This window comes from Labeo rohita, chromosome 2 (genome assembly GCF_022985175.1).
Source record: "Labeo rohita strain BAU-BD-2019 chromosome 2, IGBB_LRoh.1.0, whole genome shotgun sequence".
Classification (NCBI taxonomy): Eukaryota; Metazoa; Chordata; class Actinopteri; order Cypriniformes; family Cyprinidae; genus Labeo; species Labeo rohita.
Window position 1 is genome coordinate 2,229,099 of NC_066870.1, and position 17,359 is coordinate 2,246,457.

A 17,359-nucleotide genomic window follows, 5' to 3' on the forward strand; every position below is an offset into this window, starting at 1 on the left:
AGGGAATGCATAACTTTGCATAATTGAGATCTCTTGAGAGGCAACAAAAATGGGAAGCTCCTGGTTCGAGGCAGGGAGTCTGAGTTCCTGTTTTGTAGATGTGAACAGCTTGGGTGCTGATAGTACACAAGTTTGGTTTGAGATGGACATGACCTCATCTGTAGCAGATATGAGTGCTGATTCAGGGTCCATGGTCGGCATGAGAGCGGACTCATGGCTGTGAACGTGACAGCAGATGGAAGTGAGAAATCTGGCATTCTTGGGCAAAACTGAGCGAAAAGAGTGAAAACCATTCACCATGACTCTGCCTGTAATTGGATTGGCACATTTAGACAAATATTTTTGAGAGTCGTCTCATTAAAATCTACCAAACGGGAAAGCTCGCAAAAACCAGGCTCATTGGAAAAAACGTGCCTGAGTATCATTTATGCAAGATGATGTTATGTTGCTTCTTGGATGTTTGGTGACACTTTTAAAATGAAATGTTCAGTGAGTGGCACTAAAAGCATGTTTAATTTTATCTGAAACAGATGGATGTGAATCTGGAAAAGTTGATCGTAATGTGGCAGTATGGAAATGAAATGTCTGGTGAGTGGCGCTATAAGATTAGTACTCTATTGCATCTAAAAATAATGCACCTACACTAAACCTATAAGAAGTCTTTGAGCTTTTTATCGTGACTTGTGTTTTACGGGACTCATACCTGAGCGTTTCACATCATAAGTGCAATGCTGTACCGGGTGCACTATCAAGCAAGTTTACTATGTCAGAAAAGCCATATAAATAAAGACGGTTAAGAGATGCATGTGAAACTGTATTCGTTTATAAATCATGCACTATGGTAAAACTTTTTAATGGTCATAATATAGAATTATGCAACGAACCATGCAAAATTAAGTCTTAATTAATCAACAATCTGCCCCATAATCATAATTTGTGTGAATAGGAATAAAAGTTGTTGGTGGTTAGTACTCTGTTGCATCTAAAAATAATGCACCTACACTAAACCTATACGATAACGTGAACAAAAGCCATTATGAGATTAAAATGCATTTGCTAAAACCACCATGCCATTTTAACTTCTTCTACAAGTCTTTGAGCTTTTTTATCGTGACTTGTGTTTTATGGGACTCACACCTGAGCGCTTCACATCATAAGTGCAATGCTGTACCGGGTGCACTATCAAGCAAGTTTACTATGTTAGAAAAGCCATACAAATAAAGACGGTTAAGAGATACACAAGAGAAAATGTATTAGTTTATAAATCATGCACTATGGTAAACTTTTTTATGGTCATAATATAGAATTATGCAACGTACCATGCAAAATTAAGTCTTAATTAATCAATAATCTGCACCGTAATCATAATGTTTGTATTGGAATAAAAGTTGTTGGTGGTTAGTACTCTATTGCATCTAAAAATAATGCACCTACACTAAACCTATATGATAATGTGAACAAAAGCCACTGTGAGATTAAAATGCATTTGCTGAAACTGCCATGCCATTTTAACTTGCTTCTATAAGTCTTTGAGACACTTTGACTCTTCACTGTAAAACACAAGTCACAAGAGCTTCACATGATAAATGCAATGCTGTACCAGGTGCGCTATCAAGCAGGTTTACTATGTCAGAATAAAAGATAGTTATGTCATACAGACTTTATTATGCACTATGGTAAAATGACCTTTTTAAGATCATACCGAGTATAACGGAAAGTAACATGCAAAAGTCTTTGTTAATCAATAATCTGGCCCGTAATAATAATTTCCATGAATAGGAATAGGAGTTGTTAGTGATTTACTGCCAGCAGTGTACATTTTAGATGGAAACCAGAGTGAATTGTATGTATAGGTATGTTTTTGTAGTGGTAGAGTAAATGTAGGTAGAGGCATGTTTTCATATGTCCATTATGGCCTTTGTGCGTCTTTGTCCTAGACTAAGAGAAAGAGTTTGCTTGTTAGATTGATAGTTGGTGGTTGTACGTTCTTCAGCAGAATAAGATAAAGTTGGAACCCAAGTGTAGTTTAACTATCATAAGAAGCAACAAAACCATTTGAGTTACTTGCATTCATTTTTATACTGTGTGGCAACAGTTATCTCATTTAACTGTTTTAGGGCATTTTGAGGAACAAAGTTGGTATTTAAATAAAACATAATGACAACTCAGTTAAGCTAAAAGAGCAAGTTCTGAACAATACAATTTTGCCCTGGGCTATAGTGAGAATTTCATAATGATTGTAACAAAGCCTCTGAGATGGTGTTTGGGGAAAATCATGTCTTTTTCTAGCAAATTGTTTTAGACAATTACACAGCTACAGATTTAATGAATATTTTGCTAAACTAATAGTACTTGTCACACTAATTTAGTTCCTGTTGCTTGTTCATGTATAACCCCATCCTCTCTGTGTACTCTATGAATGTTGTTACTTTCATCTTTTTAACACTGGCCACTATGTCTCACAACAAACTAAATACAGTATATATATCCTGACGTTCCTTCAACTTTAATGAATTAAATTCTGCTCTACCAATCCAATCAGCAGATTTCAGGTCATTATGAAGAATGCACTTGTTTTTCATACTTGAGCCTGAAAGCGCATTACAAGCAGCACTTGAGATAATGTTTGAATGTTTCTCAGGTGAGCAAAACTCACAGTCAACCCTCCCTGGAGGAGGTTAAGTGTAGAAAGCAGGTTGCCATGGCAATCCTCGCTGCTAGAGAGATGCCAAAAATAAAAAAGCTGAAAATTCTAGGTTAGTGCATCCCTGACTGAACTGACATTACTATGCTTATTATTTTATAATGTCATATTTTTGTGGCTGTATTATAGCTTCCAAGTAGTTTACCTCGCTTGCAATCATCTTCTTATCTGACAAGAATGGTGAAAATTGACCCTCTGGTTGCGTAGAAAAGTAGTAGCACGGCTTTACTCTACAAGCTGCATGGTTTGAGGTGTCATTCATGCCCGTAGCACAGCCAGTGCAGATGGCTTACTGCAAGTGCTACATTTTAAGACTTTTGGTCAAATGACAAAATATGATCAGCAGTAAAAGTGATGCTCAAGAAGTGGTAAAACAAAAAAAATCTTTGAATATTCTTATGTGGGCTAGTTGGTCATTTTATTGTCATTCAAATCCAGAATTTTGGTGTGTTTTTTCCCTCTACATGTAAAATGTGTGGCAGAATTACCAACTGTTTTTTTGTTTTATTTATTTATTTATTTATTTTTTGACAAAAACAAGGTTGTATGGTAATTTAATTTTCGGAGTTTGCATGCATTTAGTAACTGTCACACTTTTTGTAATGTGCATGCATTTTACAAACAGACTTTGCTGCAAACTATTTGGAAGTGTAATATTAGGTCACTGCTTCATTACTGCAAGTGGGAGAAAAAACAAAACAAAAAAAAAAGTGTTCTAAAACTTTTTGCAATAAACTTTTAAAATATGTATGATATAAAGGTATGCAATTTAGGTTTATACAACTCATTTTTGTAATTTTTATGTTTACCTTATTTAAATAAGAGATTGCTAACATATTTCTGATGCTTTCCACATTTTTAAACTCCATGCATCATTTAAAGAGAAATAAACACAGTGCATCAGTTTTCCTATTATTACATAGGATATTTAAATAAATGTTGAACATGTGACTGACCATGTGAGAAGCAGGTTTCTGGGTTCGTAGGATCACAACTACCTCCTCCACCGTGAATAAATCATCATCTGAACACGAGTTTTATAACTGAACAGCCACGCAGATTTGTTTTTAATGATGATACCATGAGAAACAATTATCTTACGAATAAGGCTATAGTGTGTTTTTTTATTTTCTTACACGATCTCTGTAAATTGCTGGAGCAAATTACCTACAGATTTTTGGCTACTGATTTTCAATGGTCCATCATTCTAATCCCATCCGAATGTGAACCGTTTGTGGCTGTAGAAGAGACTGTCCATTTTAATATCAGCGTCATGTACACTGTAAAAAATAAATAGTTGAGAAAACTTAAAAAAGTAAAGCAACTTGATGCAGTAAAACATCTGAGTTCTCTCAACAATAGTTTTTTAGGTTTTCTTAATAAAAATGCTTTGTTTAGCCAACATAAATTAGTTTGTTAATGCAATGCTGATTGTCTTATTTTGCTAATAGAAAAAGTCTTGAGGTAATTAATTTTTTTATGTATCAATAATTTATTTTTATATGTATCAAGTTTTTGTTTATTTACAAATGACAAACAGTAAATAGCTGTAGAAACCTTAATGAATAACTGTCTAATATATAGACAATGGTGTCTTTGTAAAACACCTTACAATACTAAGATATCCAGCAAACAGACATAAGTGGTTAAACATACTCTAGGCCTCAAAACTAGACACACAGACCTCAAGAACGTTTGCAATCAACAAATGTTAAAAAGATGAGCTCTTTACATCACAGTGCAACAGATGAACAACAATAATGACAAAACAACAACAAAGTTTAAAGTTCAAATTAAGTCAGCAAACAGCAAAACAATAATCCTATAACAGTAACTGCATAACTTATTCATGCTGCAATGCATGCTGGGAACTGACAAAGCCTTCAGACAACTGTGTTTGACTAGTTGGGACAACATTTGGGGCAATTTCGTTGGTCTGACAAGGGTTTTTATGTTGTTTCAAGAAAAGAGCTTTTTTGTAAGATTTATTTTTGGCATTTTTATGCCTTTTTTTTATTAGGACAGTGTAGGTGGACAGGAAGTGAAGTGAGAGAGTGAGAAGGTGGTGGGATCGGGAAAGGTCCACAAGCCGGGATTTCAACTTGGGATGCCCACAGTGCAACAGCACTATATGTCGATGCGCTAGCAACGAGGCTAGTATTTGAGACTCTGTTTTGTTTTGTAAACTGGAAAATACACATTTGCATTTTTTACAGTGCAAGACAACTAAATTTCTCAGATCAATTACATATCACTTTTCTAAACTTGTGAAGTTCATTTATATGAGGTTTTTATAATCAATTAAAATGAAAACAATAAATGGACACACTTCATTATTAAGTGTCTTTAATTACTGTGTACTTAAATTTAAATTAATCATTTGATACAATGCACTTATTGTCTACACAAATGTTTTACATTGCACTTAAATTTAAAATTACTTTTCTGTAGTTACATCTGTAATTAATTTCTGTAATTACATCTATAATTACATTGTCAACCCTAACTTTACACCTAATCATACCAACAAACCTGTCCCTAACTTTACCCGTATCACCCCTCAATAACAATGGAAGAGTTTCATAATAAACACAAACACAACAGATTTAATGAACATGAACACAACAGATTTATTGTACCTTTTTTGTTTTTGGATGTAAGTACATAGTATTTAAAAACACCTAATATAAAGTGGGACCAAATAAATTAAATAATTTGTCATTTGTGATGGATGCCACCAGTGTCCTTCTGTAACACCCACATCTACAAAACACACACTCCCACTGCTGTAAACAGAGATGTGAGTCCCATCTGAAGCAGTACATCTGATAAGAGATGTATCTTAAATGTTGAAAACGTGTCCTGTCCAAATATGGCTTTAGTAAAACATGTATGCAAGGTTTTGCTAGTGAGTTTAATTTTGTAATTCTGAGTGGATTTTGTATCTGTTGTTATATATGTTTGTAAGTAGATTTAGAAAAAAAAAAATCAATTTATATGGTAACGATTTAGTATAGTGATCAGTTCACACTTTTAACTAGCTATATATTAGCATGCAAATTACTAGAATATTGGTCATTTATTAGTACTAAAAAAGCACATATTCCACATGACCATATTCTACATCCCTAATCCTACCCAATACCTAAACAGCTACCTTACTATCAACAAGCAGCAAATTAGGAGTTTATTGAGCCAAAAGTTGTAGTTAATGGTTTGTTGATAACGAGAATTGGACCTTAAAATAAAGTGTGACCAGAATAGTTTTACACATAAACTTTTAAAGTGCTCCTATTACGCCATTTAAAGGTTGCTAATATTGTTTTAGAGTCTCCTAAAACACTTTACTTTTCTCCAAAAATAGATTTAATTTTACCTCATTTCGTAAATGACTCGTGCAAAGCAGTGTGAAAAATGTCTAGTCTCTCTAAACCCCTCTTTCCTGTGAGCCATCACTGCTGTGATTGATCAGATGGCGCAGTCCTTTATGATTGGTCTAATTGGTAATTGCTAATGATTGGTAATGCATTAAGTGGCCTTTACACAGAATGTGGAAGGTGCTGCGCTGGCCGCTGGGTTCAGTGCAACCCTGCAGAGCGCAGCAGCAAAAGTTCAACTCATTTGCACTTTGAGCATGGCTTGCTCGCCAGTGGTGCGCTCCGCTGCGCGTGCGCTTTGGTTGACGCGGAAACAAGCCGTCCTCTCGTGGCGCAAGCAATTGAAATTAATAGGTTTCATAGTGCAGCGCTTTGCGCATTCGGTGTGAAAGCTGCTTCGTGCGTCATCCTTTATCATTACTTCAACTAATGAGACATTCATTCAAATGGATGATTCATTCAGACACAAAGTAAGTGACTGTCTTTATGAATGGGTCACTGAATCACTGACTTCGTTCAAAAATGTGGAATCACTTAGTAACAAAACACTGCTTTGTGGTGTTCAGAGGCACATTCAGTGGACATTCAAAGCTAGTTGTGCTGACCTACTTGAATGTGCCATTGGGTTCAAAGCGATTAATCACTTAGGTTGGTTGACACTGAATGACATGTTGGGTCTGCGTTGACTAGTTGCGGATCACATGTCTTTAGTTGTGCCCGTTGTACTTGAGGACAGCAGGAGAAAAATTCTACCATTCGACAAGAAGTGGTTTATTTTCACAAAGCTTTTGCAAACTGCACTGCTGGTTCTACGGACATCTGACATTGTCTGAGTTCAATCAGATTGTGCTCATACAAGCCAAAATATGTGCAAATCGCTACAAGGCTAATCAGGAGCTAAAAAGAGGTGCGTTTCCCAAAAGCATCGTTAGCCTACTATGGTCGCAAGTTCTGTCATTACCAACATAGTTCAACGACTTGGTGTTTCCCGAAACCATAGTTCAAACGAACTTTCGCAAACAGCAACACAAACTTACGTGCTTGGAGCTACAGCTCTCGACCTGTGGTTCGAAGCATAGTTTCTTGTTAGTAAGACATATGGGCTCAATAAATTATGCTCTTGGGCACAATAAGCAAGCTAACATGCAGTACAATCTTTATCTTTCACTTGATCTGAATATAAATGCATTTTAATCTATGTATTTTTAAGCTTCCTCTGCAAGCAACGTTTTTGAATAGTGCACAAGGGGCCTAAGGGGAACCCCGGAGTATGACGTAAGAGGGAACCCGCGATGAATCAAACATCAAACAGACCGAAATGACAGGGAACAAAAATTAGTAAATTAGTAATCAGGTGCCATGTTCAATATAGCTGCATTTTAAAGATGTCTAATCAGTTAAATAGCAGAAGTTATTACTCTGTGACGTCATTAACGACGGCCCTACATTGTTGAACTAATGTGGTTCAAATGATGGAGATGCGACCGCGTTCAGGAAACAGTCGTGACTAGCTAGTTAGTTTCCACAACAATGCATCCTACTATGGAGGTTAATCAGCGAGTTAGGTCGTTGTACGGGAACGCACCCCAGGACAGGTGCTAAAGCAAGCCATGCAGCATTAATGAATCTGTCACTGACAATACTGTACGCACATGTCTCACCTGCATCATCCACTCACAGACTCTCCATTAATGCAGCACTGACTCATTTACATAAGCTAAACTTCACTGGATCACTAGTCAACTACTCAGTCATTCAAGTCCTATGTACTATGCATTTACTATGCATATACTGATACATAAACATTTATGTAAACACAGTATATTTTCCTACAAATGGGGTTTTAATGAAGGCAGGTGTAACAGATGTTTGTGTGTTTTGAGTGAAGTGTTGAAGAAGAGAGTCTTCAATGTTTAGATGTGAACTTTTTTTGTTGTTGTTGTTTTTAATTCAGTAGTTCTCCATTTGTCCCCTCACTGCATTTTGTCCACTGATATAATATTTCCCTTGACCCCTGTGCCATTACTCCATTTGAGTATATGATTCTGGCCACCATAATAGCCAACTGCATCGTTTTATCCCTGGAACAGCATCTTCCTGGTGAGGACAAGACACCTATGTCCAAAAGGCTGGTAAGCATGAAAAACATGAATATATTCATATTTTAGATACACATAACTGAACATTTCAAAACTCTTGCTACTACTAATACTACATATTGTCTAAATTATTCTATTCCCAGAGTACAAGATAAAATGCATACTATTACTTAGAAGCTAGTGGCAAATGACAGCAGCGGGAAATCACCTGTAGAAGAAGAGAGAAAAAAACAAAAACAAGACCCACAAATACATGGCCACGGTTTTGCAATTCGCCCCCTCAGTTTATAAACTACACTCACAAATTCTTCACAGTCCATTCCCACATTAATGCATTAAGACAGTGATAATAAAACACCAAACTTAGTATACATCTTACTTATGCTACAAACTACATAGAGGCAAGGTGATGTAGCCAGAAACACTTAATGTGGCTTAAAGGAGAAGTTCACTTCCAGAACAAAAATTTACAGATAATTTACTCACCCCCTTGTCATCCCCTTGTCATGTAGGATGATTTTGAAGTTGGAGGAGAAAATGAGATGAGAGTTTTTCGAACTGCCCTAACTGTATCCAGATTACACAGAGTATGCATGCGCATTGCAGAGCTAGACAAAATGAGCAATTAAGGTTTAAAAATATATTAATTGTATATATATTTTTAAGAAAATAAGTTAACTGATCGTTTTGCTAGATAAGACTTCTTCCTCGGCTGGGATCATTTAGAGCCCTTTGAAGCTGCATTTAAACTGCATTTTGGAAGTTAAAACTCTCAGCACCATAGAAGTCCACTATATGGAGATAACTCCTGAAATGTTTTCCTCGAGAAACCTAATTTCTTTACGACTAAAGAAAGAATGACATGAACATCTTGGATGACAGTTATCTGTAAATTTTGTTTTGGAAGTGAACTTCTCTTTTAAGCGACAAAACAGTGATATAAAAAAGCCAAATTCGCAATACAGTTTATTATATGCACTATGCACTATGTACAGGCAAGCAGGTGAACCCAGAATATGAATGCAATGCGCTGACTCAACAGGAAGGTGTATAATACAATGAGCCACATTAAACATTTTCTTTATTATGGTTTTCTATGAGAGGAAAATGCTTAACATGCAATTTAGTGCATTGCATTCATATTCTTGCCACATCTGCTTGACTGTGGGAACAGATTGCAAAAGCATGGGTGCGATGAATTTGTGGGTAAAGATTGCAAAAACTGAAGGTAGTTTACAAATCTAAGAGCACAGATTAGGAACCCATGGGTATGGTTTATTAATCCATGAGCATGATTTGTTAAATTGAGGAAACAGTTTAAGAATATGTAAGTAGAGTTTATAAACTGAGGGGGCAAACAGCAAAACCGTGGCCACTGATTTATGGGTCTTTTTTTTTTCTTTCTACAGGTGACTTTCCAGGCACCGTAAATTCTGAAGTTTGATATGATTATAAAATTAAAACTAGAATGTGCATTTCTATATTTATATTTTCTATCAATTGTTTTGTTTAATAATTTGATCTGTTTCTTTATCATTGGGTCCATTAGGAGAAGACTGAGCCTTATTTCATTGGGATCTTCTGTTTTGAGGCTGGTATCAAGCTGGTGGCACTTGGTTTTGTGTTTCATAAGGGTTCCTATCTCAGAAACGGCTGGAATGTAATGGACTTCATTGTTGTGCTAAGTGGGTAAGTGACATTTATGTTTTCTTTTTCCTCACTGGTTTTTAAAACTTCATTGCTATGATTAGTTCGAGATTACAGGCGTGTGCTTCCCTTCAAAACATGGCTATGGTAGACATGGCCCGTAGTTGGTATCTGCTCCTCGGTTTCGGTTTGCATAATCATAACATCCCTAAGCACTTCTCCATTGGATTTTTGGAAGTCCGTTACACTTCCTTAAGTGAGTGTGGAGTGTTTTTGCTGATCTTGGGTCCCTCACTTCTGATTAAGGGAGTGAGCCTATTCATGTGTAATCTTCTGGCAGTTCCATATCCCAAATGCAACTTTTTGTATGTCATATTACATGTGTGTGTGTGTGTTTTTCATTTAATTGTATTCAACAGCCCAAGCATACTCATAGCTATGGAAGCTTGTTTTCATCACTGAATAAAAAATTAAAAAAGGTAATTTCAACATTTTATCTCTCAATTCTGACTTATTTCTCAGAATTGCATGCTTACATCTCGCAATTTTGACTTTATAACACACAAGGAAGGATTGTGAGATATGAACTCACAATTGTAAGAAAATTGTATTTTTTCCTCCTGACTTTATAACTTGCAATTGTGAGTTTATATCATGCAATTCTGAGAAAATTAGTCAAAATTGCGAGAAAATAGTTAGAATTGTAGGATATAAATTTGCAACTGTAAGAGTAAAAATCAGAATTGCGAGTTTATGCCTCACAATTCTGAAAAAAAAAAAAAAAAAAACTTAAGAGTTGCAAGTGTATATATACAATTCTGAGAAATTGCAAGAGATAAAGTCACAATTACCTTTTTTTTTAAATGTAAAGTTATTCAGTACCGCATAGGCCTATAGAATTATGTATAAAAAAAGATTCATAGTGAAAAAAAAATGTAAATAATAAATCATCCATAATGGGTTCTAAGTGATTAATGTCTTAAGGTTTCACATATATATTAAAAAAAAAACAGTCAGTGGTGTTTCATTCATGCAACGCGTAAGCAATGACGTGCATTTAAGAGACAGGAGGAAGAACTAGAATGCATTGCTGTTCACTGCCTGATTATCTGCCTCACAGGCTAGATGCATTACTTGGCTACTGGACTGTGTGCTTGAGTAGGTTGCGAACAGCAGACATATAGGATTCCTCATCAAGGAACTGTTTTCATTCCTGTTCAGAGGACTTCTAAGGCACTAAGACCAACTCAATCCATCCTAAAGTGGTTGTTGCCGGCAATCCACCTCGGAACGTAAATATGTAAAAACGCTTTATGATCTTTTTTTTTTTTTTTTTTTCATATACAAGTTGGTCAAGAAGTAACAGTTGTTATTGCATCCAGTTTTGTTTTCTTTTGCATTTTCACAATAACTCACTAGCCATGATTATTATAGTCTGTTCATTAAAAGGCTGCTTATATGCATGGTTACTAATTAAGATTATAAACATATACTTGTTTATTAGTGACACTTGGCCTACATTTTAAAAACTTTATTTGAAAATAGCAACTTTTTTATTTTAAAATCTGTAACAACATTCTTCTTTTAAAATTTAGTTTGAATATGGCAACATTCTCATTTTCAAATCTTTATTTAAATATGGCAACATGATTCCTTGTTCTCCAATAGCTCTATGATTAAATTACTGAAAGAGACTCATCCTCTGTCAGCCAATCACTGTGGCCGTAGTTAATAAGCTTGATGACATCATCCATAGCAACTAGCTCAACTCTGGCCTTTTTTTAGCTTCAGGTGTCTCCCCATCCCTTAGTAAGAGTTGTTCTCAGCTGCTTTGTGAATAGGTTTAAAGAGGAAACTCTTAGCGAAGAACTTTAACTGCTATTTAGAAAAACTCTTAATGGTAAAATCTAATGTTCTGTGAATACGGTCCCAGATTTATGTTGCAAGTCAAGGTCAAGGAGGTCTATAATAACTGAGAAAGGGAGCCATTCATTTTAAAGTCAGTCGCTCAGGTTTCATTGGTAGTCATTTCCAGAAACATTTTTTGAGCAAATCAATTAAGCTGTAAAGATCATTTCTTTAAGCACACTATAGCCATGAAGCAAAGAAAACACTTTTTGAAATAAATTTCATGCTGGTAAGAGTCCACCAAAAAGCTGGTGAAATATCCACCAAAATATAATGAAATGTTTGCTATTTTGTCAAAATTCACAGCTACTTTTGAATGGCTGTGAATGGTGAAAGATGCTTTTCTGCACACATAATGGTGTAGTTACAGTCTGTGCTAGCCAGCCAAACCTTGACCCCCTGTTGTCAATGTAATGTGGGTGTCTACAGCAAGAAATGATTTTGCACCCTAGCTTTTATCCATTTAATAGATGAAATTATGACAAATCATGCCAGGTCTTTTTTTCACATTTTAATAGATGCTGTTAAAAGGTGGGAAATGGCCTGACATTGATTTTAACACACATCACGTCAATGGAAGGTGTAATTTCTATAAGGTTGCATAGACATTCTGAAGTGCATCTGTCGGGCTTCATTCATAAAACATGAGCAGGATATATTTCTGTGTAAAATGTTCATAAATCTACTCTCAAATTAATTGCAGAGTTGTTTTACAGAGAAATTAGCTCTGCTTGTATTTCATGAATGAGGCTGATTGTGTGTTATATGTGATCCTATGTACTTGTCTGGCTTTGAAAGATTCCAGAACAACAATTCACAAATAATTTATTCACCCCCTTGTCATCCAAGATGTTCATGTCTTTCTGTCTTCAGTCATGAAGAAATTATGGTTTTTGAGGAAAACATTTCAGGATTTTTCTTCATATAATTGAGTTCATTGGTGCCCCGATTTTGAACTTCCAAAATATAGTTTAAGTGCAGCTTCAAAAGGCTCTAAACGATCCCAGCCGAGGAAGAAGGGCCTTATCTAGCGAAATGATCGGTCATTTTTTTTTTTCGGAAAATAAAAATTTGTATACTTTTTAAGCACAAAAGCTTGTGTAGCACAGGCTCTGGGATGCACGTCCACGTACTATTGAATCATGTCGAAAGGTCAAGCGGAACTACAGACCCAGTGTTTACAAAGCAAACGCGCAAAGACTAAGAAAGTGCAAGTAAGTCAAACACTGTTTACAAACAAAAAGCTACAACGATGTCGGACGATTCTGAAGTTGTAGGAGAAAATAAGATGGAGTTTTTCACTATACTCTGCCTTTTTGAGCCGGAGTACACAGATGATGAGCTTTGACATGATTCGTAGTAGTGATGGGAAGTTCAGATCATTTTACTGACTCAGACCTTTGAGTCTCGTTTAGCAAAATGAACGAATCTTTTTTCGAGTCATTTCATTCATTTTAGCAAAATGTAATTAAAATGTTATGTGTTACTACCCTAACACATTTACTGCTTACACAAACGTTGATCACATTACAAACAAGACAAAACTGTAATGCTATAAGAAACAGAAAAGATTAATTCATTGTTTACCTGGGTCTTTAGTGTATGATTAGCTCACCTCACCTCTTATCTGTTTTTGGTTTTTGGGTTTGAGTCGTTCGTTCATGACGTGCCCTATAATATGAACAAACGACTCGAAAAACCTGAAGACTCGAAGCAGGTGAACCAATTCCAGTACAGAACCTAATAGGATGTTGCGCATGCACGACTGAATGAATCACTCCCCCGAGATGACTCGTTCTTCCCGAGTCACATTAAAAATTCGTTCAAAATGAACGAGTCATTCAAGAACGACCCATCACTAATTCGTAGCATCGTGAACACGCATACCAGAGCCTGTGCTACACAAGCCTTTGTGCTAAAAAAAAAATATTTTTGAAAAAAATGACCAATCGTTTCGCTAGATAAGACCCTTCTTCCTCGGCTGGGATAATTTAGAGCCCTTTGAAGCTGCATTTAAACTACATTTTGGAAGTTCAAAATCGGGGCACCAATGAAGTCCATTATATGGAGAAAAATCCTGAAATGTTTCCCCAAAAACCATCATTTCTTTATGACTGGAGACAGAAAGACATGAACATCTTGGATGACAAGGGGGTGAGTACATTATTTGTAAATTGTTGTTCTGGAAGTGAACTTCTCCTTTAACAATGCCCTGTACAACCTTATCCATTTTGTCTTTAAATGCCAGTTTACTCTCCTAAAAATCTCTCTTAGAGTGGCGGCTAAATTCTGAAATGAAAGCGATTATCCCTGCTACATATCTGACACACTTTCGGCTCCAACATACCTGACCTCTTTAAAAACAGCGAAAGTAAGTCAGACTTAAAAGAAAACTACATGTGTCATTCCACTCATTTGGGAACTGAAACAAGGCCAGTAGGCCATTGCTTGTGGCTTTCATTTCATCTGAAATTAATGATTAGCTGCAAGTAAATCTGCTGGGACAGAGCCAATTTGATATTTTTTCCTTCACAGGTCTGCTGGGAACATATGGAGAAACTTTGCATTTGACATGATAAAACAAATATGAGTATGATAATGTTGAAGTGACAGCTCACACACAGCTCTTTTGCCTCGCTGCTGTATGTTTCCTTCTCATAATCCTTCAAGTAATGTTTGAAGGCATACAGTAATATATACAGTGACAAGTTCCCAAAAACCACAGACCTTTCCAAATGATTTTAAACATTTAACTACAGCATAGCCTTGTGGGCAGCACGCTGACATACAGTGCCGTTGCGCTCTGGGCGTCCCGTGTTTGAATCTCAACTCGAGGACCTTTCCCAATCCCTCCCCCCTCTCTCTCCCACTTCACTTCCTGTCAATTCTGATCTCTCCTATCCCAAAAAATATTTAAAAAAGATATTTAAAAAAGAAAAAGGTGTTCTTGGCTAATAATAATTCCCTATGGTACTGTAGGTCTGAGTTAAATTTATTGAATTTTGAGCTGGAGGTTCGGATTTTGTGTCAAATTTCAAGTTTATTTCATTGATCTAGAGTGTCACTATAAAAAAAAAAAAAAAAAAGTAATATTAATGATGAAAAACTGAAAAAACTGTTAACTGAAAAATGGTAAGTCCCTTACTCTATACAGTGAAAAACTGTAATAGGTCTAAAGGGAATTTCATGCAGTTTCACAGTAAAATACTGTTAAATGTACAGTTTTTCAAAGTAAAAAAAAAGAAGTCATCTCATAATTTCCAGAATTCTCTGTGACAGCTCACTTTAGATGATTTTTCATTGAAATAATGAGGTTTGTTTCTTTTTTACTAATCAGTTATTATTGGGGTTTTATGTTAGACTTTATATGGTTAAGGGTCATTCCTCACTGCCTTTTGCGTCCCTAAAACATAATCAAACATAGATTTAATATAAGAACAAATGAATGTGCAATTTAAAAACATAATACTACACTTTCATCAATATTGCATAAAAAAGTCAATTAAATAATAGTTTAAATAGCATTTATGCTGGTAAGGGTAAGGTTTTTGGCCTGTCCATCACTTTGATTTTTCTTTTTTTTCTTTTTTTTTGTTTGCAAAATCAAGGCCAAATGAGATAAAAATCACATTTGCATTGTTCTAAATATAGTCTCATTGTTAAGCAATGTTTTGGCATAAGTATGCTTTTTTTTTTCTAAAAATTAAAATTATTGGTATCCCCTAATTTCATGTCAGTCCTGTTACCCTCATCAAAAAATGTACATTCAAGTGACATCACTTCTAAGAGGTTACATCATCTTAACCAGGATTCCAACACTTAAAACATAATCATGTTTCTCTCATTTCTAAACAATTATTTCTTACATTTAATATAATCAGTATCTACAAGTAAAATCCTTTCAAAGTGTACAATATGTGCTTTTGTGCACTTTCATTTGCTAGCAGTTAGCATATTTGTTTGAAATTGTCAAACCTGTTACTGTCAACCTGTTTTTGATGAACAGCTTTTGATGTGTGGGTAACAGGGATGACATTGATTAGGTTTCACCCTGCCTGTGTGAAATTCAAACATTTTAAAGGTCACCTTCAGTATATTATTGAGCTAATGCCTAGTAATGCTCATGTCAGTAACAGGGTTGACAAGAGATGGCACAGTACAATTTCTTGTCATTTTAAGGTGTAATCATTTCATGGATATTTAAAATATATTGATTAAACTTATTTTATTTTTCAGTTTTTCCAAGTTAAAAGGCACCGTTTTTATGGAATGACCCTTAAATTAATTTTCATTGTATTATTTTAGTGTCTTGTGTTATTATGATGGTGTTTTGTGTTTGTGTGTCTATAACACTGTGCTCCTTCTTTATTAGTATTGAACTTTGATTCATCATGCGACTTTCTCATTACCACCTGTGCTTTTAAGGTGGTTGTCAGTATATTATAAAAGTAAAAAACAGACTTAAGTAATTTGGTATATTAACAGTATTTCAGTTAATGTAATTTCGTTATGTATTTCTTTATTATTAAACTTCCAATTTAAGTTCAAGCTATAACAATTAGAAAATTCCAAAAAGAAAAAAATGCACTTCAAATGCCTTGATGACGCACTTAATTAATTAAAGTGTGGAATGTTAGACAATTTGTGTACTCAGCTGTTGCAGCTTTAATTATGGTTGAGTATGTAGAATAAGTGTAGTGAATAAATATAGTGTGTCATTTGAGGCACAACTTGATTTTTTTTTTTTTTTTTTTTGTATAATCATGTAGCTTGTTGCTACAGTAAACATTAAGGAATTTAAGCAACAGCTGCTATGGAATGGCAACAATATTCTTGCATTCTGTTGCACATGTGTGACTTTGATGGCTGCTTTGTGACGTTGTACTGTAAGTGCACTCTCTGGGAGAATAGCTCATTTGCCATAAGAAGTAAATTGTATCAGTATATAATTTAATGCCAAAATTTTTTAAATTACAATTTTTACTTTGTCCTCTTTGTTTGTTGCGACAACATTTAACACTTCACTTCCTGTTGCCGTTCCATCAGCAGTCGTTGCTTAAAGTCCCTACTGTTGTGTGGAATGTGATATCAAACATGTTTGATATTTTGAACTGATTTTAGAGCACATTGTTTTCATTTGTCAAGCGTCTCCTAGCAACAAACTGCATGATTCTGCATGAGTTTGTTGTATTCTGAGTGACTTGAAAGTCTGCTAGTCTTTCAGTGTATGATGCACAATTATTCTCTATAACCATTTACAAATCTGCAAGTGCATGATACCCAAAGTCAATTTAAAACAAATCCTCCACAGGTGAGATGCAGTTGTGTGATTCAACCACAGATGGCGATGGAAAGACAAAAGTTGCGTATAGCGCAGCTGCTAATTACATGTTATGAATTCAGATTAAATGATTCATGGAATCAGTCATTGAGATTTACCCTAATAATATATTTGATAATGCGTCGAGTCGGAATACTTTACAGTTTAGCCGGACTTCTACTGCGTGTCTTGAGGAAGTGGACTGTACGAGCGTACAGTGCGCTCAGATGTTGAGACTCGGCATGAAGCCTTTCTTTCATAGTGTGTGAAACATGAAGCATTTGCTGCAGATATGCTGATGATT

At 35.4% G+C, this 17,359-nt stretch overlaps 1 protein-coding gene across 1 annotated transcript in view; it reads left to right on the forward strand.

The window, feature by feature from the left end:
* Positions 1-17,359, forward strand: part of cacna1eb (calcium channel, voltage-dependent, R type, alpha 1E subunit b) — a 411,785-nt gene that overhangs the window by 326,812 nt on the left and 67,614 nt on the right. The window contains 2 exon segments of the mRNA XM_051122724.1: positions 8,107-8,213; positions 9,730-9,869. Of these exon segments, the coding sequence (XP_050978681.1) occupies positions 8,107-8,213; positions 9,730-9,869 (247 nt within the window).